This window comes from Oryctolagus cuniculus, chromosome 10, assembly GCF_051225735.1.
Source record: "Oryctolagus cuniculus isolate XC-2025 breed Fujian yellow rabbit chromosome 10, ASM5122573v1, whole genome shotgun sequence".
Classification (NCBI taxonomy): Eukaryota; Metazoa; Chordata; class Mammalia; order Lagomorpha; family Leporidae; genus Oryctolagus; species Oryctolagus cuniculus.
Window position 1 is genome coordinate 97,860,481 of NC_142876.1, and position 25,236 is coordinate 97,885,716.

At 42.6% G+C, this 25,236-nt stretch overlaps 1 protein-coding gene across 4 annotated transcripts in view; it reads left to right on the forward strand.

The window, feature by feature from the left end:
• DCP1A (decapping mRNA 1A) overlaps positions 1-25,236 on the forward strand; it is a 55,342-nt gene that overhangs the window by 16,698 nt on the left and 13,408 nt on the right. For 2 of the 4 annotated variants that reach the window (XM_089305548.1, XM_002713390.6), the window contains 3 exons: positions 10,415-10,481; positions 15,060-15,198; positions 19,421-19,534. In XM_089305548.1, coding sequence (XP_089161674.1) covers positions 10,415-10,481; positions 15,060-15,198; positions 19,421-19,534 — 320 coding nt within the window. Of the gene's footprint in view, positions 1-10,414; positions 10,482-15,045; positions 15,199-19,420; positions 19,535-25,236 lie in introns of all 4 variants that reach the window. The other 2 variants (XM_089305549.1, XM_089305550.1) reach the window with 2 other exon arrangements.

Below are 25,236 nucleotides of genomic sequence, written 5' to 3' on the forward strand. Positions count from 1 at the left end.
AACAGGGATAAGCAGTTGTGGTATTGTTGGTTTATTTTCCTAATTCCTTAAGAAGCTCACTGGTCATTTCATGTGTCCAAATCCTATACTGAGGTTATAATGTCAAAAAAGAGATTACGTGGGACCAATGCTGTGGCGTAATGGGCTAAGCCTCCTCCTGCAGCACCAGAATCCTATAGGGGTGCCGATTCAAGTCCCAGCTGCTCCTCTTCAGATCCATCTCTCTGCTATAGCCTGGGAAAGCATTTGAAGATGTCCCAAGTGCTTGGGCTCCTGCACCGGCATAGGAGACCCAGAAGCTCCTGGCTCCTGGCTTTGGATCTGGTCAGCTCAGCTGTGGTCATCTGGGAAGTGAACCAGCAGATGGAAGACCTTTCTCTCAGTATCTCCCTCTCTCTGTAACTCTACCTCTCAAATAAATAAATAAATAAATAAATTTTTTTTTAGAAAAGGAGATTATGGAAGCACTGTCTCTTGTAAATATCTTCATACTTGATTTAATTTATAAAGTGGTACCAAACTTTAAAATTATAAACTGAAGAGCTTACAGAATAGTGTTTTTAAATTGCCTATCCTAAGTCTTTTAATTTGTGTTTAATAAACAAGTAGATGTTAGTATTTGAATTTTAAAAATTGAGCTCTTTTACTACAACCTTAGTGTTCAGTGATACTGTGAGATGGATGCTTTTTTTGGCTAAATAGGTAAGGTGACCATATCATATTTCTCAACCTTACTTATATGCACACAGCATCACCTCCCTGCCTAAGGGTTTGCAGCCTACCAAAATCAGTCTTTGTCTTCTCACTCTTACCAAACCTTTTGGTGTTGATAGAGAACTACTAGGCCTGTTCCTTTCTTAAAGGGAATGATTTCTCACAGCAGAATCATTTTTTTTGCACCAGCCAGGACAGACTTAAACTTATTTATCAATAGCCTGTATGCTTGAAAGCATTACATATTGCAGATCTTGATTGTACTCAAAGCCCATTTTCTTATTTTTGTTTCTAGTGTAGGAGATCTTTGTCACTTATCTAGAAATTTTATAAATCTTACTACCGGCCGGTGCCAAGGCTCACTAGGCTAATCCTCCACCTGCAGCACTGGCACCCCAGGTTCTAGTCCGAGTTGGGGCACCGGATTCTGTCCCGGTTGCCCCTCTTCCAGTCCAGCTCTCTGCTGTGGCCCGGGAGTGCAGTGGAGGATGGCCCAAGTGCTTGGGCCCTGCACCCGCATGGGAGACCAGGAGAAACACCTGGCTCCTGGCTTCGGATCAGCGCAGTGCACCGGCCACAGTGCGCTGGCTGCAGCGGCCATTGGAGGGTGAACCAACGGAAAAGGAAGAGGAAGACCTTTCTCTCTGTCTCTCTCTCTCACTGTCTACTCTGCCTGTCAAAAAAAAAAAAAAAAAATCTTACCACCATCCCCTAATAAAGCTTTTTTATCAAACCCTATTTTCTGCTCAGCACCGTACCGAGAAAATTTCTAGCTTTCTCCAGTCCTTTTAGAAAGATCTAAATAATAAATGAAACAGAACTATAACGTATGCAGGAAAATGATTCCCAGCTCTGTTTTTGTGACTTTTCACAGCTTCTCTAGAGGGCTCAAAAGATTTTACAAAGGATCCAAATTAATGTGGCTTTTCTGGATCTTGTGTGTGCCATTTACCTCTCAGAAAGAAAAGCAAAGTGAAGTCTAGCATCAGGTCGCAGTAGTTCGCTGGGTCTTCTGCAGGGCTCTTCAGGAAAATCGAAAACTCTTCCTGTCAGCTTTTTAAAATTCCTCATTATTAACAGAATCCAAATACTGTGCATTTTTATCAGTAGCAATATTTTTTCTATTTTCAAAAGAAAAGAGCCTTCTTTTTTTTAAAATAGATTTTATTTTATTTATTTGAAAGAGTTACACAGAGAGAGGAGATGCAAAGAGAGAGAAGAGAGGTCTTCCATCCGTTGGTTCACTCCCCAGATGGCCGCAATGGCCGGAGCTGCGCCAATCCGAAGCCAGGAGCCAGGAGCTTCTTCTGGATCTCCCACATGGGTGCAACAGCCCAAGGACCTGGGCCATCCTCTACTGCTATCCCAGGCCACAGCAAAGAGCTAGATCAGAAGACGAGTAGCCAGGACTAGAACCAGCGTCCATATGGGATACCGGTGCTTCAGGCTAGGGCCTTAACCCGCTGCACCACAGCGCCAGCTCCAAGAGCCTTCATTTGAAAACTGTGGGAAACATTTGATTTTCGAGCTTCCTACCTGCATCTTGGCATTGTTCATGGAAGTATGGTCTGAGGGTAATCAAATGTCTGCCATACCCCTCACTCTCCAGGGACTTACACATAGCATGACTTACCAAGGACATCTGTCAGCAGTCACCACACGTGATGGGTATCCATTTAGTAGTTTGCTTTCATCTTGAGAGAAGCCCGACATTAAGCAGAGTTCCATCATTGTTTGCCACAGCAGAATAATACTGTATTGACAGCAACTTCAACTCTCAGTGGTGTCTTAAGGACAGTTATTTCAGAATGTTTCAGGGGGCCAGCACTGTGGTAGTGGGCTAAGCCTCTTTTTGCTGCGTGGCATCCCATCTGAGTGCCAGTTCAGGTCCCGGCTGCTCCTCTTCTGATCCAACTATCTGCTATGGCCTGGGAAAACAGTAACAGTCTGTACCCACGTGGGAAACCCTGAGGAAGCTCCTGGCTCCTGGGGTCAGATTTGATCGGCTCAGCTCCAGCCATCTGAGAAGTGAACCAGCAGATGGAAGACCTTTCTTTCTATCTCTCCCTCTCTCTGTGTGTAACTCTACCTCTCAAATAAATCGATAAATCTTTTTAAAAAATTACTATCATTAAAAGAAAAAATGTTTCAGCAAGTGAATGACTGGCAGCATGTACTGGGCCTTTGCATTTCCCTTCTCTTGAGGGAAGAATACTTAGCTTTGGTTTGGAGACAAGGTCCTCCACAGTTTTGGCTATCTAGTGAACTTGTCTGTCTTTCCTCATGAGTGACAGTGACAGGCTTAGTGGCAGCGCCCTGGGCCTTCTTGCCAGTTGCATGCATGAGCATCTGATAGGTTGGCAGGCAGAGCTGATTCTTGGATGCGTGTCTGAACCTCTACAGGTCTGTTTCTGGCAGAATCGAGTGTGACTCTTAGCCTTTACCCATTAAGCTATCATTATGGCTCCCTTATCTTTATTTCTTCTGCAAACATGCCTTTGAAAGTGCTTGGCTTTTTTTTTTTTTTTTTTTTTTTTTTTGGCAGGTTATTTGATAATGTACAAGCGTAGAAGGCATTCAGCTTGTTTCTAAATTACATTGTATTTCTTCAAAGGGAAAAAGACTTAAGTGAGGGTTTGTCCTAATGAATTGGTAGTTTTGCTGGACTTTGATTATCAATATAAATTTTTTCCTAGGAGTTCGATGCAGAATCCCCTGTGAGAACATGCTTAATTGCGTGGGCTAACCAGAAAAGTGTGTTATTCTGTGAGCCTCGTGTAATGCATATCATAAACTTATTCTCACCACTATAATTTATATGACTGTGTATAGATTGTATAGTTCGTTAGAAAAAAAAAAATCTTTTGTATTTGGACTTTGATGGTTTGGGTTTTCTTTAGCCAAGGTTGGAAGAGGTATATTTAAAGAAAGCTGGTTGTGTGTGATTGCCATATATGGAATCTTTTCAAAGCCCTGATCTGATTTACTCTGTGTTGGTGCAAGTCTCAACTACTAAGAGACTAATAGATAATGAGGTAATAAAGAGGCAGTAGATAATGCCTAATAGTTATCTCCTCCATAACAAGGCTGTTTCTGTGTTCCTTCCACTGTGATATCAAAACTGAGTTAATTTGTTGCCTTAGATTATGTAAAGCATTGCAAAATTTCTTATGATTCTGATTGAAGCGCTGGTAGTGCTTTGAAATTCTGTGAACAAAGAGGCACTATAAAATGAATTCCTAACAGGACAAATTATTCACACCAAGCTGAATGCTTTAGAAACTGATCAACCTGGGCTGACCCCATATAGTGCAGGATGCTTGGCAAAACATAGGGTTCAAGGGTTTAGGGCGGTTTTTAGTGCCAGAGAAGGGTAGGAAAAATACTTCATGATCTACATTCCTTAAAATGAAGCTGTTCATTCACTCTGTGTGTCAAAAAAGTGTTTCTAAATTTTTATTTGTTTATTTGAGAGACAGAGAAAGTGCCCATCCTCAGTAGCCAGAAACTGGGAACTCAATCCAGGTCTCCCCATGTGTTTGGCAGAGACCCAATACTTGGGCCATCACTTCTGATTCCCAGGAAAACTCAAATTGGGCGTAGAGCCAGGACTTGAACCTAGGCACTCCAATATAGGACGAGACTTCCCCACCAGTGCCTCAACCACCAGGCTGAACTATGACCCCTCAATATTTTAATTCAATCTATGACATCAACAGAAAATCTAATCAGATTTTTGTTTCTGCTGAGAAAGGAACTTTTAAAGTTGTGATTTGCCATAGAGTCTTTTATGGACTGAAAGCCTTAATTCAGGGTGACAATAATTTGCAATTAAAATAGCTTATTAGTAGTAGCTTTCTAAAATGAAAGATGGCCCAAATCCCTGGGCCTCTGCTCCCATGTAAGAGACCCGGATAAAGCTCCTGGCTTCGGCCTGGCCCAACCCTGACCATTGCAGTTATTTGGCGAGGGAACCAGTAGGTGGAAGATTCTCTCTCTCTCTACCTCTCCTTCTCTGTAGCTTTTGACTTTCAAACAAATAAATAAATCTAAAAAATTTAGGGATAATGACATTTAAAAAATCATAGTGGATTGCAACTTAATTGTAAAACTATAAATCATTCAAGAAAAATGTTGTAAGTGGAACTAAGAAAAGAGACTTGACACCAAAAGCATCTGCAATAAAAAAAAAATGATAAATTAGACTTTGAAAATTTAAAACTTCTGGGGCAGACATTTGGTACAGCAGTTAAGACACTACAAAGGATGCCCGCATCCTGTATCAGAGTGCCTAGTTCAAGTCTTTTTTTTTTTTTTAAGATTTTTTTTTTTTAATTTATTTGAAAGGCAAAGTTACAGAGAGAGATCTTCCATCAAGTGCTTCACTCCCCAAATTGCCACAATGGCCAGGGCTGTGCCAGCCTGAAGCCAGGAGCCTGGAGCAGTTTCTGGATCTCCCATATAGGTGGCAGGAACCCAGGCATTTGGGCCATCTTCCACTGTTTTCCCAGGCACGTTATCAGGGAGCTGAATTCGAGGTGGGGCAGCCGGATATGGAATTGGCACCCATAGGATGTCAGCAGAGCAGGTACCAGCTTAACTAACCACTACACAGTGCCAACCCAGTTCAAATTTTGGCTCTACTTCCAATCCACCTTTCTGCTAGTATTCACACTGCAAGGCAGCAAATGACAGTTCAAGTACCTGGGTTTCTGCCATTCGTGTGGGAGACATGGATTGAGTTCTAACCTGGATTTTATCTGGCCCCCTACTATCTACTGCAGGCATTTGGGGAGTGAACAAGAGGGTGAAAGATCTATCTATCCCTCTACCTCCTTACCTCCCTCTCTCTTTCCCTCTCCTCACAGTGCCTTTCAAAGAAATGAAAATAAATAATTTTTTTTTTTATCAAAAACTTTCCCTCTTACAGGACTAGACAAGCTACAGACTTGGGGAAATATTTTTTTTTTAATTTTTCTTAGTACTTAAGATGGTCATTATGTCTTTCCTTTTTTTTTTTTTTTTTTAGATTTATTTATTTAGTTATTTATTTGAAAGTCAGAGTTACACAGAGAGAGAAGGAGGCACAGAGAGAGAGAAAGAGGTCTTCCATCCACTGGTTCACTCCCCAATTGGCTGCAACAGCTGGAGCTGCGCCGATCCAAAGTCAGGAAGCCAGGAGCTTCTTCTGGGTCTCCCACACAGGTGCAGGGTCCCAAGGACTTGGACCATCTTCTACTGCTCTCCCAGGCAATAGCAGAGAGCTGGATTGGAAGTGGAGCAGCCAGGACTTGACTTAGCACTCGTATGGGATGCTGGCACTGCAGGTGGCGACTTTACTTGCTACACCACAGCACTGGCCCCGGGGAAAATAGTTTCAGAACATATCCATCAGAGGACTAGTATCCAAAACTCAACAGTAAAAAAAAAATCTAATTGGGAGAGGCAAAAGACACTAAAGAAGATATATTGGCAAGGCTGGCGCTGTGGCATAGCAGGTAAAGCTGCCACTTGCAGTACCAGCATTCTATAGGGTCACTGGTTCAAGTCCTGGCTCCTCCACTTCCAATCCAGCTCTCTGCTATGGCCTCAGAAAGCAGTAGAAGATGGCCCAAGTCCTTGGGCCCCTGCACCCACATGGGAGACCTGGAAGAAACTCCTGGATCCCGGCTCCTGGCTTCAGATCAGTGAAGCTCCAGCAGTTGCGGCCATGTGGGGAATGAACCAATGGGTGGGAGACCTATCTCTTTCTCTGCCTCTGCCTTTCAAATAAATAAATAAATAAATATTTTTTAAAGCTTTAAAAAAAGAAGATACATTGACAAAGTCCCCCTCAATGAGGTATCACATTAAATCAGCATTAAAAATAGTGACAAAACATACAAGCCTATAGAAACCAAAATACTCATAGATTAATTGTAGGAAAGTGAAATTGCACAGCCACACTGGATGACACGTTGACAGTTTTTCATTAAACTAAACACACAACTGCCATTGAACTGTATTATTGGGCATTTAACCCAGAAAAAGGAAAATTTATATTCACATAAAAATTCTATGTAGGGACCAGCTGTGGCGCAGCAGGTTTAGCCACCACCTGTGACCCCAGCATCCCATATGGACACTGGTTGGATTCCTGGGTGCTCCATTTTGGATCCAGCTCCCTGCTAACATGCCTAGGAAAGCAGTGGAAGATGGCCCATATACTTGGACCCTGCCATCAAAAGGGAGACCCAGATGAGGCTCCTGGCTTTTTGTGGCCATTTAGGAAATAAACCAGTGGATGGAAGATCTCTGTCTGTCTGTTACCCTCTCCCCCAACTCCTTACTTTCTGTTTAAAATAAAAACTGTGAAACTTCATAGCAGCTTTATCCATAATGGCCCAAAACTGGAAATACCCCCAGATATTCTTAGATGGATGATAGTTAAACAAACTGGTATTTCCAAAGGGTGGAAAACTGGGTAAAAAAAAGAAATTCTTGATACAGGGCACAACTAGCATGAGCAGGGAGTTCTCTAGATAATTTTGCTGAATCAGAAAAGTCATTCTTACAAGGTTGCTTTCTGTATGATTCCATTATATACAATATCTTCAAGTGACAGTAATGTACAATGACAAACAGATTAGTGTTTACCGGAGGGAACCAAGGAATGTGGATGCAGCTATAAAAGGTCACCAGGGATTCTTGTGGCCAAGGAAATGTTCTCTATCTTGACTGATCAATTTCTGTTTCCTGGCTTATAATAGGAGACTGTAGTTTTGTAAAATGTTACCATTGAGGGAGACAACCTTGAAAGGACACAGAGACCTGTTTTTCACAATAACATGTGAAGATACATTTGTTTCAAAAATAAAACCTTTGATTTTGGGGGGCTGATGCTGTGGCATAGCGACTAAAGCCGCCGCCTGCAGCGCCTGCATCCCATATGGGTGCCAGTTCGAGTCCCAGCTGCTCCACTTCCAATCCAGCTCTCTGCTATTGCCTGGGAGAGCAGTAGAAGATGGCCCAAGTCCTTGGGCCCCTGCACCCACGTGGGAGACCCAGAAGAAGCTCCTGGCTTCGGATCAGCACAGCTCCAGCCATTGCAGCCTGTTGGGGAGTGAACCAATGGATGGAAGACCTCTGTCTCTCTGCTTCTCCTTCTCTCTCTATGTAACTCGGACTTGCAAATAAATAAATAAATCTTTAAAAAAGAAACTTAGATTTTTTTTTTTTTTTTTTTTTTTTGACAGGCAGAGTGGACAGTGAGAGAGAGACAGAGAGAAAGGTCTTCCTTTGCCGTTGGTTCACCCTCCAATGGCCGCCACGGCCGGCGTGCTGCAGCCGGCGCACTGCGCTGATCCGATGGCAGGAGCCAGGAGCCAGGTGCTTTTCCTGGTCTCCCATGGGGTGCAGGGCCCAAGCACCTGGGCCATCCTCCACTGCACTCCCTGGCCACAGCAGAGGGCTGGCCTGGAAGAGGGGCAACCAGGACTAGAACCTGGTGTGCCGGCACCGCTAGGCGGAGGATTAGCCTAGTGAGCCGCGGCGCCGGCCTAGAAACTTAGATTTTTAAAAAGGAGGTAGTGATACCTGTCCTTCTAATGTCATAGTCGTTGTAAATATCACAGGAGGTGCAGGTTGCAATGAGCTTTGAGTGTCATGGTGGGTGTACATGGTAGCAGTGAGCTTTACCCATCCTTGTGTTTAACTTACATGTTTAGTACTTGTGCTCTATCTTATCCAACAAGTATTTATAGTAGCTTCTATGTACTATCATCTTTAAAAATAAAGTTAATTTATCCTCAGGGTAAGCATTTGGCATAGCAGTAAAGATGTTGGCTTTCCTGCAACCCATATCAGAGTGCCTGACTTGAGCCCCTCCAATTCCTATCCAGCTTCCTGCTAATGTGCACCCTGGGAGGCAGCAGATGATGGCTCAAGTCCTTCGGTCCCTGTCACCAATGTGCGAGACCCAGATTGAGTTCCGAACTCCTGACTTGGGCCTGAGTCAGCTCTAGCTCTGGGCATTTGGGGAGTGAGCCAGTGGACGGAAGAACTCTGTCCATGCACTCAATCTCTCTGCCTTTCAGATAAATTAGTTTTTTTAAGCTCATTTATCATGCAAACAAATTTTTTAGTGCTTTTTTTTGTGCTAATCACTATACTAGGAGTAAAAAAAACGATAGTAAAAGAAGTGTGACTAAGCAAGGCTATTTCATAGATCAGCAGTTGATTATAGGATGGATCTGTAGCTCATGTTTGTATTCAAAGCTTTGCCTTTACTGTAACATAATTTCAATTCTATATATATATCCTTAAAGATTTATTTATTTGAAGGAAAAGTGAAAGAGACAAAGCTCTTAAATCCATCGGCTCACTCCCCTAAATAGCTGCAATCACTAGGACTAGGCTAGTCCAAATCCAGGAGCCAGGAACTTCATCTGGGCTCCCACATGACTAGCAGGAGCCCATGTACTCGGGCCATCATCTGCTGCCTTTCTAAGTGCGTTAGTAGGGAATTGACTATGAAGTGGAACAGCTGGGATTCAAACTGACATTCCATCACAAGATGCTAACATAGCAAACAGTGGTAACTCTATGCCACAACACCGGCCTCTCAATTCTATATTTTTAAGTTTAAAGAGATTCATAAAGATTCTAGGGTTTGGTTAGTCAGTGAACTTAGTTTTCAATAATTAAGATCAATTTGGGAGGGCTGGCACTGTGGCATAGCAGGTAAAGCTGCCGTCTGCAGCACTGGCATCCCATAGAGGTGCCAGTCTAGACCCGGCTGTTCCACTTCCAATCCGGCTCTCCGCTATGGCCTGGGAAAGCAGTAGAAGATAGCCCAAGTGCTTGGGCACCTGCACCCACATGGGAAGCCTGGAAGAAGCTCCTGACTTTGGATCAGCCCAGCTCTGGCCATCGCAGCCATTTGGGGCCAGTGGATGGAAGTGGACAGAAGATCTCTTTCTGCCTCTGCCTCTGCCTCTGCCTCTCTCTCTAACTCTGCCTTGCAAATAAATAAATAAATCTTTACAAAAGAAAAAATCCAATTTGGAATGCATCTTGAATCAGTATTGAATCTTAATTGTCAGCCTTCTTTCTTCCTTCCTTTCATTTATTTATGTATTTATGTATTTATTTGATGTGAAAGAGAAACAGAAAAAGAGATCTTCCATCCTCTGGCTCACTCCCTAGAATGGCTTCCATTGCTGGGCTGTACTAGGTCAAAGCCAGGAGCCCACAACTCTTCGGGGTTTCCCACGTGGGTGGCAGAGTTCCAAGAATTTCGGCCCTCTTGTGCTGGTTTCCCAGGCACCTGTGCATGGGGTTGAATCAGAAGCAGAGCAGCTGGGACTCAAACTAGCACTCCACCAGCATGTCACTAGTGGCAGCTTCACCTGCCCCACCACAATGCCACGCCCTCTTTTCTTTCTTGGTAATACATACATAATGATACAACCTTACACTTAATTCAGCATCAGTGAGATCTAATAATAACATCTAAAACCAAATATTTCTTGGAATTTTCATCTGAATGTTTTTTCAGTCCTGATTTTGTTAAGCAGGGTTTTGAGGGAAAGTTTTTATTTAAGAGTCTGTTGGGAAAATCAGTGACATTCCATGCTGATGATAATATGTAAGTATTTACATATACCTAAATATTGAAACCTCTTTTCTCTCATCCTTTTTTTCCTCTTTGTTTTTCAAGTGTCAATATACAGTATCTGGTTTTATGACAAGAATGACTGTCACCGCATAGCAAAACTCATGGCTGAGTAAGTATTTCCCTTAACTACATAGACTGAATTAATGGTATACAGGAGATAGAAAATGGCTCTCCTTCCCACCTCTCTTTGTTACTAGAGTCTGCTAACTCATATGTTTCCCTCAAGTTTCCTTTTTGTTGCCAAACATCTGAAAAATGCAGCAAAGCTTAAATTTAAAATCACCTACAATCCTGCTACCGTGAATATTAGCATTCTAATCTGTTTCTTTCCAGTTTTCCTTTCTATTATTTGTATATTAGGTTTATGTTTGTGATTATTTTTTCCACAAATTGGATAATATTATATGTCCTGCTTTTCATGTCATCAGCATTTTTCTGGAACATTTAATTTTCCTCTGTAGTATTTATGATGGCTGTGTTGTATATCGTCCTACAGACAGAGCATAATTTAACTGGAAACTTTAATGTTGAACATATAGCTTAGGGTTGCCCAATTGCCTAGTTCTGGAGGTTATCATTGTCATCACACACACATACAGCCTAACCACCGTTTACAAAGTGGCTATGATTTAGTTCTGTGCAGATCTGACTATAGTGAAGGTCTGTAGTTGGTAGCCTGACAGAGAACTCCCACACATGGCCGTGTTTAATTCCTTTAAGTGAACTTGTTCCTGACACAGACTAAATAGTACCTCATTGTCCTTTCTCAAACTAGCTCATAGAAGCTACCATTTGTGTCCACATAGCTGGATGGCCAGACCAGACCATGGTAGCATAAGACACTGTGGTGTAGGCAGGGCCTGTGGGGCTACAGAGCCTCTGGAGAGAGTGCTCCAGTGGGCAGCGTTTCTGCTGCTTCTTCCTTTTTAGTTGTAATAGTCTATTTTTAAGTTAATTCTTATAAAGGTATAAATAATTAACTCCCAAATCTCAATTCTAGGTATATATGCATTTTTAAAGAAAGTAGGCATAGCTAAAGCCAAGTGATAATCGGGGACAAATAACATCCTGCTTGGGTGTTTATCAGCTTCCTGCCTACCATCTGTTCTGGCTGCGGGTTCCTAGAGCGGAGAGCAGGCCCTGAGGACATTGTTCCCTCTGGACGTACAGTCACTCATATTTGAAAACACTATTTTTAGAACATCTTTTCTCTAAAATGATAAAACTTCTTTCAACAAAACCATTTATTTGATTGTCCTTTTTTTTTTTTTGTTTTGTTTTGTTTTGTTTTTTTGGTTTTGAAAGTGGTAGCACAGGTAGCTTACTTTGGCTACTTTATGAAATATAGGTTTGTTGATTCATGGATAGATATCAAAAAAATGTAGAATATTTTTCTTAAACATCTAGACTTTGGAATGTGTTAATTTAAAGACACTTTCTGCTGTAAATAAGAACAGTTGAGTGCGAGAATCTGGCTGTTTTAGCTCTAACATCTCTTGAGAGGGAACCATTGCCCATTTTTCTCCATCAAGGTAAATGGTACCCTTAATGCATGATGGTAGATGAAACTGCAAACTGAAGACCTAGCTGGAGGTAAAGGGTTGAACCAGAAATAGGAGGAGGAAGTACAAACAGGAAGCAAGGGGTTGCAGAAGAACATTCTTGGTTCTTACACCAGAGATGCCCATAAGAGGGACTTTGTTTAAATTTTCAGTGTGTTTGACTAAGAAGCAGAGGCAGTATGGAGAGCGATTAAAGAATGCCTCCATGAAAGTGTGGATAGTGAGTTTTTCAGTGTCTGCCCTATTTATGGCTGACGAGAATGCCTTATGTTACCATGAACTCTGTGATAGATGCCCTTTTGGTTACCAAGGATAAAAGATCATCTTTCTTTGCTCTAACTCTGCCTCCATATGCCTCTGATTATTACATAATTCAGAATTATGCTCACTAGAAATACTGGTAAAACTCTTTTTGGCATAATGTCTATCAAAATAATTGTGTGTCAGTGTCCTATCAAATATAGTTCCTCCCATCACCTTTTTGATGGCCACCCTATAAAAAAATTCTAAAAAATATTTATAAAAGCTGTATAGGAAACCGATTAAGCTTCTAGACCTGTACTCCATCAAAATTGGATATTATCTGGGTGTGTGGCAAAGCTGAAAACCGGTGAAATTTGAAAGATGCTGACTGTCTTAAAGAAGAAATGCAGTTTGTCAGAAGCTGGTTTTAACAATTAAAAACTTGTTGGATTATTTATCCACATAGATGGTTGAAAATTTGGACAACTCACAGGAGTGAACTTTATTGCTGACCTCACAGTCATAGGGGCTTATTCTGGTGTTCAGGAGGAAGGGAGAGAAGCAGGAGCACTATTCATAAACTTTGAATTGGAAGCAGTCGCAGAGTCAGACCTCCTTTCTGTTTAGTGCATTGCCACTCCTGCAAGCTTCTGCGTGTAGCAGTGGTGCTGTAAGATGACCTGTTCCCCAAGTTAGCAGTGGTAATTATTCTAAATGTTCTTCTTTTGAACCAGAATCACAGAGTGTGCCTTGGTCAGGGAGAGTTGAGTACCAGCTTGGCCGGAGGTGGGTGGAAATCAGCTATGTGACATCCTTTATGAAGGTAGATTCAGGCTGGTGTGGCCTGTCATTAAGTCATGTTTGGCCAATTTTCTTTCACTTTCCCATGAAGCCCATTTGTTTTAAATATGACCATCTTATCCAGAACTATGAGAATCTGGACAGAGAAACTACACATTACTTTAAAGCAGCATTCCCCAGATAGGAATTCTACCTTAGGAAGATTCTGTGGTCAAAATTTGGAAAAATCTGCCAGTCCAAGTTATTGAACAGACAATTGTAAAGCCGTGAACTTGGGCCGGCTCCGTGGCTCACTTGGTTAATCCTCTGCCTGCGGTGACGGCATCCCATGTGGGCGCTGGGTTCTAGTCCCAGTTGTTCCTCTTCCAGACCAGCTCTCTGCTGTGGCCCGGGAAGGCAGTGGAGGATGGCCCAAGTGCTTGGGCCCTGCACCCCCATGGGAGACCAGGAAGAAGTACCTGGCTCCTGGCTTCAGATTGGCCGCAGCACACTGGCAGTAGCGGCCATTTGTGGGGGTGAACCAACGGAAGGAAGACCTTTCTCTCTGTCTCTTTCACCGTCCAACTCTGCCTGTCAAATAAAAAAATTAAAAAAAAAAAAGCCGTGAACTGACAGTGAGGAGCCCAGCCCTTGCAGCCCATTCTCCTATTCCTCTTCTTCCATGCAGTCCTTCACTACTGAATTATTTCGTTGCCTGCTATCACCAATGTCTAGAAACTTCTCAGTTAATAAAGTTACCAAAATTCTGTACCCATAAAATCCCATGGAAAGTATGCCTGTTTATTATGGTTGGGACCAAAAACTGAATGAATCTTTTAAAAAAAAAAAGTTGTAATTTCCATGTTAAGAAGATTAGGGAAGGCCGGCGCCGCGGATCACTAGGCTAATCCTCCGCCTAGCGGCGCCGGCACACCGGGTTCTAGTCCCGGTCGGGGCGCCGGATTCTGTCCCAGTTGCCCCTCTTCCAGGCCAGCTCTCTGCTGTGGCCAGGGAGTGCAGTGGAGGATGGCCCAAGTGCTTGGGCCCTGCACCCCATGGGAGACCAGGATAAGCACCTGGCTCCTGGCTTCGGATCAGCGCGGTGCGCCGGCCGCAGCAGCCTTTGGAGGGTGAACCAACGGCAAAAGGAAGACTTTTCTCTCTGTCTCTCTCTCTCACTGTCCACTCTGCCTGTCTAAAATAAAATAAAATAAAATATTAAAAAAAAAAAAGGAAGATTAGGGAAGACCTATTGTTTGTTTTTACTATCATTAACGTTCAAAGGTTGACCAAGACATCTATTTCTAGAAGTGAATCTTCCTCCTTGCTAGCCTAAGGACAGTACAAACTTCCACAATGGGTTGCTCAACAGTGCAGCCATACCTGTGTCTTGGCATTGTCCAGTTTCAAATGTATTTTATGAGCTAGGTTGACTGATTTTGACATATTTCTAGGAAGAAAAGGACACACTTTCACAGAATTTTTGACATAAATGTTTCTACCAACTCTAGGAAGGAATTCTATGTTTTTGTCTTTTTTTTTTAGTTTGTTTATGTATTTGAAAGGCAGAATTATAGAGAGAAAGAGGGAGAATGGAATGAAGAGAGAGATCCTTCATCCACTGGTTCACTCCTCAAATGGCCACAATGGCCAAAGCTGGGCCCATCTGAAGCCAGGAGCCAGGAGCTTCTTCTGGGTCTCCCATGTGGGTTCAGGGGCCCAAGGACTTGGGCCATCCTCCACTGTTTTCCCAGGCCATCAGCAGGGAGCTGGATCAGAAGTGGAGCAGCCGGGACTTGAACCAGTGTTCATATGGGATGCCTACCTTGTAAGCATTAGCTTTACCCACTATGCCATAGCACTGGCTCCTGTTTTTTTGTCTTTTAAAGGTGAAATGTATTGGTTGGCAGCGTAGTGAACAAGTAAAAACGTTAGTTATATTTTCCCGGAATGAAATAACCAAGGCTGTGTATTGATGTGCTGGGAGGATACGGGCATCATGTGACCCTGTTGGCATACCCTTGGAAGATGGACAGCAAAAGACTTCTTGGGTCAGATTGTGTCTAAAGAGGCTTTTCTAAAATCCAGCTCTCCTCCTCTAGCGTGGTAGAAGAGGAAACAAGGCGATCGCAACAAGCTGCTCGGGATAAACAGAGTCCAAACCAGGCCAATGGCTGCAGCGACCACCGGCCCATCGACATCCTGGAGATGCTGAGCAGAGCCAAGGATGAGTACGAGAGGGTAAGGTTCTCTGGGTGCTGACCAGGGAAGAATCTTCTGGTTCACTCCCTAAATGGCCACAATGGCCAGGGCTAGTCCAGGCCAAATCCAGGAGCCTGGAATTCCATCCAGGTCTCCCACATTTGTGGCACGGGCCCAAGAACTTGGGCCATCTACCACTGCTTTTGCAAGCACATTAGCAGGAAGCTGAATTTTAAGCAGGGCAGCCCAGATTCAAACTGGTGCTCATATGGGATGCCAGCAGCCCCGAAATGTCAGACTTTTGTGGGAGGGGCATTTATAATAATTATTTTTTAAATATTTCTTGATTTATTTGAAAGTCAGAGTTACACAGAGAGAAGAGAGACAGAGACAGAAAGAGAGAGAGAGAGAGGTCTTCCATCCACTGGTTCACTCCCCAGTTGGCCACAACAGCCAGAGCTGTACCGATCCAAAGCCAGGAGCCAGGAGCTTCTTCTGAGTCTCCCACGCAGGTGCAGGGGCCCAAGGACTTGGGCCATCTTCTACTGCATTCCCAGGCCATAGCAGAGAGCTGGATCAGAAGTGGAGCAGCCAGGTCTCGAACTTGCGCCCATGTGGGATGCTGGCGCTTCAGGCCAGGGCGTTAACCCACTGCACCACAGCGCTGGCCCCCATTTATAATAATTAAAGATGGTTTAAAAAATTAAAAAAAAAAACTAAAACTCTCCAGTAAGCACCCTCATAACTGGTACAGTTTGAGTTGTTTCTTGCCACAGAATATAACCCTGGGTTTGGGTGGAATTTAATTCCATCACCCAGCCACCCATCATAATCACTGAAAATACTTTGTTATTTAAGAGGTAGAGTTACAGACAGTGAGAGGGAGAGACAGAGATAGAGGTCTTCTGTCTGTTGGTTCACTCCCCAGATGGCTGCAACGGCCAGAGCTGCACTGATCCGAAGCCAAGAGCCAGGTACTTCTTCCCAGTCTCCCATAAATGATAGCATAGATTTCTCTTTCTATTCTAATAGGAACATTTTGTAGCTAAATCTTCATGTACAGCATTAATTTTTTCCTTAAGATGAATTACTTGACTTGGTAGATTAAAGGATTTTGACAATTATAAGATTTATACCCTGTATTATAAAAATGACTTCCAGCAGATCTGGCTGTGATTGTCCAATCCCCTCATCCTAGTAGTCATTAACAAAATGAACCATCAAGAAAAGCCCTACACAAGTATCGAAAAAACATGAAGTTCTCGATACCTTACATTAAAGAACAACATATCATAAACAGTCTATGCAGCTTATGTTCGAGTATTGCAAACTCAAGTGCCCCAAGAGCCAGGTAAGCAGTGGCATTGGTAAAGTAGGCCAGAGAGCCACTTCCCTGACAGAGATCATTTGCAGTGAAGTCCCAGCCAGTTAATGCCAAATGACCTGGTGCTGCCAGATAGTCTCTGCAAATGACAATTCTGGATTTTTTTTTAAAGGGAGACTCCAGCTTCCTAAGTGTTTCTGAACATTTGCACTTTGTGTTTTAAGGATTTACTGTGAACAATGTTTATGTTTTCTGTAATATAATTCGATTCCAAGCATTCCCAGTAGTGAAATTGGTGGCTGGTTGATGGTGTTGCTGCACAGAAAGGGATATGGTAGAAGACATTTTGCAAGCTTTTGCAAACAGTTTCACCCCTGTGATGTTCTGAAATAATACAAGGATTAAGTCATTTGAATAGGAAAAAAAAAAAAAAGTGTAATGCCTTAATTTAACATTTGCCTCTCCTGTAGTAAGCACATGTTTTTATAATATGGTAGCAAGAGAACTAATTGTCTGCAGACTGAACTTTGAAAAGGCTGCTTTTTTAAAAATCTAGTGTCTTGAGTTTTCTAAATGGTTTTTGGTTATATCTTTTGGTATCAGTAATACCAGATACTGGATCACATAGCCCAAATATAAAAAACTTAAGTTGTTAAAAATTTATAATTCTGTGTCCATCCCAGTGATCATTTTTTGAGGTTTCTTTTGAAGAACAGAAATATTTTCAGGGGCCAGCATTATGGCACGTCATGTTAAGCCACCACCTGCAGCTTCCCATGTAGGCTCCAGTTTGAGTCCCAGCTGCTCCACTTCCAATTCAGCTCCCTGTAAATGCACCTGTGAAAGCAGTAGAAAATCACCTGAGTGTTGGGGCCCTGCCACCCACATGGAAGACCTGGATGGAGTTCTGGCTCTTGGCTTCAGCCAGGCTGTTGGGGTCACTTGGGAAATGAACCAGCAGATGGAAGATTTCTCTCCTTATCTCTCTCCCCATCCCTCTTCCTGTAATTCTGCCTTTCAAATAAATCAATCTTTGTAACTGTATTTTTTCACTTTTAGGGTCCTATTCAAGTTAACAATTTTAATGGCATTCAAACAATTGAATATCCATATGCAAACAAAATAACCTTAACCTAAATGCATAAATACATCATATGCAAAAATCAGAATCGATCCTAGATCTAAAGGGAAAGTATAAAACTTTTTATAAGAGTGTGTTTACTGTTCCTACGTGTTTACCACAGAGAAGTAGAACTTTTCCCACACTTAAACCTGTATAGATACTTATAGAAGCTGTATTGTAATAACCAAAAAATTGAAATAACATAAATCTCCTTCTGTAGGAGAATAAACAGACTGTAATATAATATAATCATATGATGGAAGACTACTCAGCAATAAAAAGGAATGAATTGTTAATACCATACAACAGCATGGATGAGTCTCAGAGACATTATGCTAAGTGAAAGAAGCCAGTATTCCACTTAAATGCCATTTGTGTGACATTTTTGAAAAACAGCAAGAGTGACAGATCAATTCACTGGTTGTCAGCAGTAGAGGGAGGATATGACTACACTGGGACAGCATACAGAGCCTTTCAGGTTGATGGAAGTCTGGTATCCATCATGGTGGTGGGTACACAAATAGAACTGTATACCCCACAATAGTTAGCATCACCATATGTTAACTTAAATAGGAATATATAACAAAGTAATACCATTGTTTCTTCCTTAAAACTGATTAAAGTAACAGCTAAAATTGTTTAGGTACTTAGCTTTCTAGAAATTTTATAAATTATTTACATGACAGTCTAGAGCAAACATTTTGGAGGATTTCTTGTTTGTGTTTTTTTTACAAGCCAGATTTTTTTATTAATATAAAGAGGACAGATTTTATGCATTCTACCTATTGTTAGGTATAGTTCCAAGAAGACAACCACACGTCCCTCCCCTGCTTCTCCCCTAACCTTCCCCTCATCAGTTTTTGCAGACATTTTTTTTTTAAGATTAATTTATTTGTTTGAAAGGCAGGGTTACAGAGAGGCAGAGGCAGAGTGAGAGAGAGAGGTGTCTTCCATCCCATCTGGTTCACTCCCCAGAAGGCCACAATGGAGCTGTGCCAATCAGGAGCCAGAAGCTTCCTCCAGGTCTCCCACGTGGGTACAGATGACCCAAGGCCATCTTCTGCTGCCTCCTCAGGCCATAGCAGAGAGCTGGATCAGAAATGGAGCAGCCAGGACTGTAGGCAGCAGCTTTACCCACTATGCCACAGCACCAACCCCATGCAGACATAATTTTAATCCACACTATATTCACAGGCTTAATTTGCAACTAATTATAATATTCAACAAGTAAAAAGTAGGCAGACCACAGTTGCACAGAAGAATAAACAACTATCGTCCCAAAATGACCATTTCATTCCTATAGATTTTTTGTATTCTATATTAGCTGCCATATATCAGAGTACACATGATACTTGTCTTTGAGACTTGCTCTATGTCAGTAAGCATAATGATTTCTAGTTACAGCCATTTTATTACTAAAGACAGTATTCCACAGTGTATATATGCTACATTTTCTTTGTCCAGTCATCAGTTAATGGACATCTGAGTTGATTCCATTATCTTAGCTATTGTAAATTGAGCTGCAGTAAAGTTGGGGGTACAAATAATTCTTTCATATGCTGATTTTGTTTGATTTGGGTAAATTTCTAGGAATCGGATGGCTGGGTCATATAGTAGATAAATTTTCAGTTCTCTTAGGAATCTCCATACTGTCTTCCATAATGGTTGTACTAGTTTACATTCCCACCAACAATGGATTTTAGATTGTTTTTTAAAATAGCTTTTCTGATAACCCTAAATGCTGTTTTATAAACCAAATAATAGAAGGCAAACTTTTTTTCACTTGATGTACTTTTCATTTTACTTCTTTAAAGAATCAGATGGGTGACTCCAATATCTCCAGCCCTGGATTACAGCCAAGTACTCACCTCTCCAACCTGGGAAGCACTGAGACTCTGGAAGACACACCCTCCGGGTCACAAGATAAGGTTTGTACATGAAAACCCTGGCTGTGTCAAAGTAACAGAAAACGTTTTGAAGGGCTTCATTGCAGTGTGAGTTTGATTTGTTACTTACCTGTCAAGGTCTGTATGTACTCAGCATAATGACTTCACCCAGATCCTTTCTCCCTAATCCTCATCACTGTCCTTCATCTGGATTTTACAGGAGCCTCCACTCTGGTCTCCCAGCCTTTGTCCTTACCATTCCTTTACCTGTTCTTTTCTTTTCTTGTCTTTTTTTTTTTTTTTTTTTTTTTTTTTTTTTTTTTTTTGACAGATAAGAGTAGACAGTGAGAGAGAGAGAGACAAAAAGAAAAGTCTTCCTTCCGTTGGTTCACTCCCCAAATGGCTGCTGCCACTGGAGCTACGCCGATCCAAAGCCAGGAGCCAGGTGCTTCCTCCTGTTCTCCCATGCGGGTGCAGGGGCTCAAATACCTGGGCCATCCTCCACTGCCCTCCCGGGCCACAGCAGAAAGCTGGACTGGAAGAGGAGCAACTGGGACTAGAACCCGGCGCCCGTATGGGATGCCAGCGCCACAGGCAGAGGATTAACCAAGTGAGCCATAGCGCCGGCCCCTCCTTTACCTGTTGTTAATCCAGCAGCCAGAGCAATCCTGATAAGCATAAGTCAGATCATGGCATTCTTCGGCTTAAGTCCATCCAGGGCAGGGCAAGCTTTGGCACAGCAGATCAAGTTGTTTCTTGGGACCCCCCTGTCCCATATCAGGGTGCCTGGTTCAATCCTAGCTAGTCTGCTTCCTATCTAGCTTCTTGTAAATGCGCACCCTGGGAGGCAGCACATGATGACTCAAGTACTTGGGCCCCTGCCCCCACGTGGGAGACCCAGATGGAGTTCCAGGTTCCCGGCTTCAGCCTGATCACACCAAATGTTGGGGACATGAGAGAGTGAACCAGCAGATTAAATATCTCTGTCTCTCTTTGTCTTTCCCTCTCTCCCTATCACTCTGCCTTTCAAAGAAGTAAATTTTATGCACAACACATACAGACACACAAACATACACATAAAAAGAGAAGGCAGGGTTTGTAGATACCTTCTGTTCAGTTTATCAACCAGAGGTGTTCAGTGGGCCTGTTGATGACCTATTCTGAATCATGAGTCACTTCCTCTTTGCTTTTGGAATCAAGGGGTTAAGAATTCTCACAGGGGCCAGCACTGTGGCATAGTGGGTAAAGCCACCGCCTGCAATGCCAACATCCCATACGGGTGCTGGTTCAAGTGTTGGCTGCACCACTTCTGATCCAGCTCTCTGCTATAGTCTGGAAAGCAGTAGAAGACGGCCTATATCCCCTACACCCACATGGGAGACCCAGAGGAAGCTTCTGGCTTCAGATCAGCACAGCTGTGGCTGATGGCCAACTGGGGAGTGAATCAGCAGATGGAAGACCAACCTCTCTCTCTCTCTCTCTGTGTCTCCTTCTCTCTCTGTGTAACTTGCCTTTCAAATAAATAAATAAATCTTTAAAAAAAAGAATTCTTACACTCCCTAACTTAGTGAGACCCAAAGGTAAAAATGGACAAAGGAAAAAAGCACCTTAAGAATTTTAAAGCATTGCATTGAAAGGTGAAAGGTGAGGGTGGCAAGCCACAGTTGCTCCACTTTTTCAGCAGCCCCAGGGATGCGTCTGCAGGCGGGCGCTCGGGGGAGGTGTACCCCGAGTGCTTGTGTTCTCACTATTGCTTTGTTTCTCACATGCTTTTTAAATGCCATTTTTAAAAACAGAGACACAATCTCGTAAAGTTTCTAAATTTGAATGTTATCAGAAACCACATGATTAACTATAACCGGCTCCAATCCATAATCATTGCCTGCACACCGATACTACATTTGCTTCATGGGACTGCCACCTAGTGCCAAGCAACAGATAATGCTGCCAGGCTGTGATCAAGTATTAACTTCTATTTCAGTTTCATAATTCACTATATTAAAACCCCCTTGGAACTGTTTCCCTAGTTTGTTCTGCTTTTTACTTCCTATAGTCACTAGTGCTTGCCTCATAGTGTGTCCAGTATGACAACCAGGTAGAGTAAGAGCTGATACGAAACTGGAACTCCATCTGGGTCTCCCACGTGGGGGCAGGGGCCCAAGTACTTGAGTCATCATGTGCTGCCTCCCAGGGTGCTCATTAACAGGAAGCTAGATAGGAAGCAGACTAGCTAGGATTGAACCAGGCACCCTGATATGGGACGGGGGGGTCCCAAGAAACAACTTGATCTGCTGTGCCAAAGCTTGCCCTGCCCTGGATGGACTTAAGCTGAAGAACACCATGATCTGACTTATGCTTATCAGGATTGCTCTGGCTGCTGGATTAAGAACAGGTAAAGGAATGGTAAGGCTGGGAGACCAGACTGTAGGCTTCTCTAAAAGCCAGATGAAAGACTAATGTGGATTGGGGAGAAATGGCTTGAGTGATTTCATTATGCTGCTGTACATATGGACCTTACTTAAAATTTACTGTTTGGGTTATGCCATTCTTGAAGCCTCAGATTTATTTTATGGTGAGGTTTCTACATGCTCTGTTGTTTGATCACTTTTCTCGTAAGATAAAAATAGTGTTTTTCCCAACTTGACTCTCACTGGGATTAAACATGACAATAGGTCTGATCTGATTTCATCATCATTTAAAAAAAATCATCTATTATTTTTCACTTTATGTTTCTGTGTGGGAGCAAACTGTTGAAATCCTTACTTAAGGTATACTAAGCTGATCTTCTGTATATTAAGATAATCGAAAATGAATCTTGATGTGAATGGAAGGGGAGAGGGAGTGGGAAAGGGGAGGGTTGTGGGTGGGAGGGACGGTATGGGGGGGGAAGCCATTGTAACCCATGAGTCGTACTTTGGAAATTTATATTCATTAAATAAAAGATAAAAAAAAAAAAAAATAGTGTTTCTTGGGGCCAGTGTCGTGAGGTAGCAGGTAAAGCCGCTGCCTGCAATGCCGGCATCCCATATGGGCATTGGTTCAAAACCTGCCTATTCCACTTCCAATCCAGCTCCCTGTTAATGGCTTGGGAAAAGCAGCAGAAGATGGCCCAAGTGCTTGGGCCTCTGCCATCCACCTGGGAGATCCAGAAGAAGCTCCTGGCTCCTGGCTTCAGCCTGGCCCAGCCCCAGCTGTTGCAGCCATCTGGGAAGTGAACCAGTGGATGAAAGATCTCTCGGTCTCTCCCTCTCTCTCTTAACTCTGCCTTTCAAATAAATAAATAACTCTTCTTTAAAAACTAGTATTTATTATCTGAAAAATTTCCTTAAGTTCTGCATAATGGCTCCAATGTGTCTCTGCTTTTTAAAGTAGGTATTATCTAAATGTTAGTTTAGACAATAGAAACTGTAAAGTGATTTTTGAAAGTACTCATTAGACAAAAATGAGAAGTAGTTCTCAGGACTGTAACATAATATAGATTGCTTTCATGTAGCTTAAAAAATCAGTAAACTAAAATAAATATTGGTTTATATGTATACATATATTTTAAAAAAATTTAATGGTAAAGATCTTTATAATTTACATTAATGAGTAAGAATTAGTTGGAGGTTTTTTTTAACATTTGTTATTTACTTGAAAGGAGAGAGACGAATTTACCATCTGCTGGTTCACTCCCCAAATACCTGCAACAGCCACAGCTGGACCAGGCTGAAACCAGGAACCTAGAACTCTATCTGGGTCTCCTGCATGGGTGGGAGTGGCCCAAGTATTTGGTCAGTCATCCAGCCTCTGTCTTCCCAGACAGAAGTGGTGCAGCAGGACTCAGAGCTGTGCACAGATAGGGGATGCTGGCATTGTATGCATTGGCTTAACCCAGTATGCCACAACACTGGCCCTTGCCCCTAATGTTATTTTCTAGTGCTTTTCTTTTTTGTTTTTAATTTGAGAGGTCAAGTTACAAAGAGGAGAATCAGGCCAGCGCCGCAGCTCACTAGGCTAATCCTCCACCTGCGGTGCCGGCACACCGGATTCTAGTCCCGGTCGGGTTGCCGTGTTCTGGTTGCCCCTCTTCCAGGCCAGCCCTCTGCTGTGGCCCGAGAGTGCAATGGAGAATGGCCCAAGTCCCTGGGCCCTACACCCACATGGGAGACCAGGAGAGGTACCTGGCTCCTGGCTTCGGATCAGCACGGTGCACTGGCCGCAGCGCGCCGGCTGCGGCAGCCATTGGAGGGTGAACCAATGGCAAAAGGAAGACTTTTCTCTCTGTCTCTCTCTCTCACTGTCCACTCTGACTGTCAAAAATAAAAATAAAAATAAATAAATAAATAAAAGGAAAGTCAGAGAGAAACGTCTTTGATCTGCTGCTTCACTCCCCAAATGGCTGCAATGGCCAGAATTGGGCTGATCTGAAGCTAGGAGCCAGGAACTTCCAGGTCTTCCACGCAGGTTCAGGGACAGTCACTTGGGGCATCTTCCACTGTTTTCCTAGGCCATAGCAGAGAGCTGGATTGGAAGAAGAGCCAGTGGAACCTGAACCGGCACCCAGATGGGATGCCGGCACTGCAGGCAGAGGCTTAGCCTACTACACCACAGCACTGGCCCCTTTAGTACTTCTTTGTGGTATGATTTTTGACCCATTTTGTTCTAAAAATAATATGTATAAAAAGGAGTTAACCCAATTCAGAAATAGGCAAAACATCTGAATAGACAGTTCTCTAATATATACAAATGGCCAATGAGCATACAGTGCTCAACATCATCAGTCTTTAGGAGCAGGCAAATCTTTACCACAGTGAGATACTTCACACCATTAGATGGCTAATAGCAATAAAACAAAGTTGCAAATGTTGGTAAGGATATGGAGAAATCAGAACCCTCTTAGGCTACAGGTGATAATGTAAAATGATACAGCCACTATGGAAATAAAGTTTAGTGGTTCCTCAGAAAGTTAAATATAGGGGTGGGAATTTAGCCTACCAGTTAAAGTGCCTGCATTTCATATCACAGTGCCTCCCTCTCTCCCTACCTCTTAAGTTAAAAAAAAAAAAAAAAAAAAGAAAGAAAGAAAGAAAAGAAAGAATTACTATATATATGATCAGTCTAGCAGTTCAACTCCTGGATATAAAAGTTGGCATTTGGCCTAGCATAACTGGAATGCCTTCATCCCATATAAGAGTGCTTTCAAGTTCAAGTCCCAGCTTCCTGCTAATACATGCCCTCAGAAACAGCAGTGATGGCACAAGCAGTTGAGTTCTGCCACCCACTTGGGAAACCTGGATTGTATTCCCAGCCCCTGGCTCTGGACCCAGGCCAGCCCCAACTGTTACAGGAAATTGAGGCGTGAACTATGAGATGATCACTTTCTGTTTACCTCTCAGATGAAAGTGTGGAAAATGCAAAAAAAAAAAAATATATATGCATGAATTTAAAAATATTTTGCATCAAAATAAACTTGATTTCCATTTTCTCACAGACTTTTTGAAGTGTCCTCATAGACCCAAAAGGATTGATGACAGAGACTCAAATAGTTGCTTTTATACCAATATTCATAGCAACTGTTTCCACTAGACAAAAGGTAGAAACAACTCAGGTGTCTTATCAACGAGATGTCATATACACATACAGTAGAACATTATTCAGCCATGAAAGAATGAAATTCTAGCCCCTGGTACAGCATAGTTTACTGAACCTTGAAAACATAAAGCTAAGTGAAATAAGCCAGATTATGTGATTCACTTTGTATC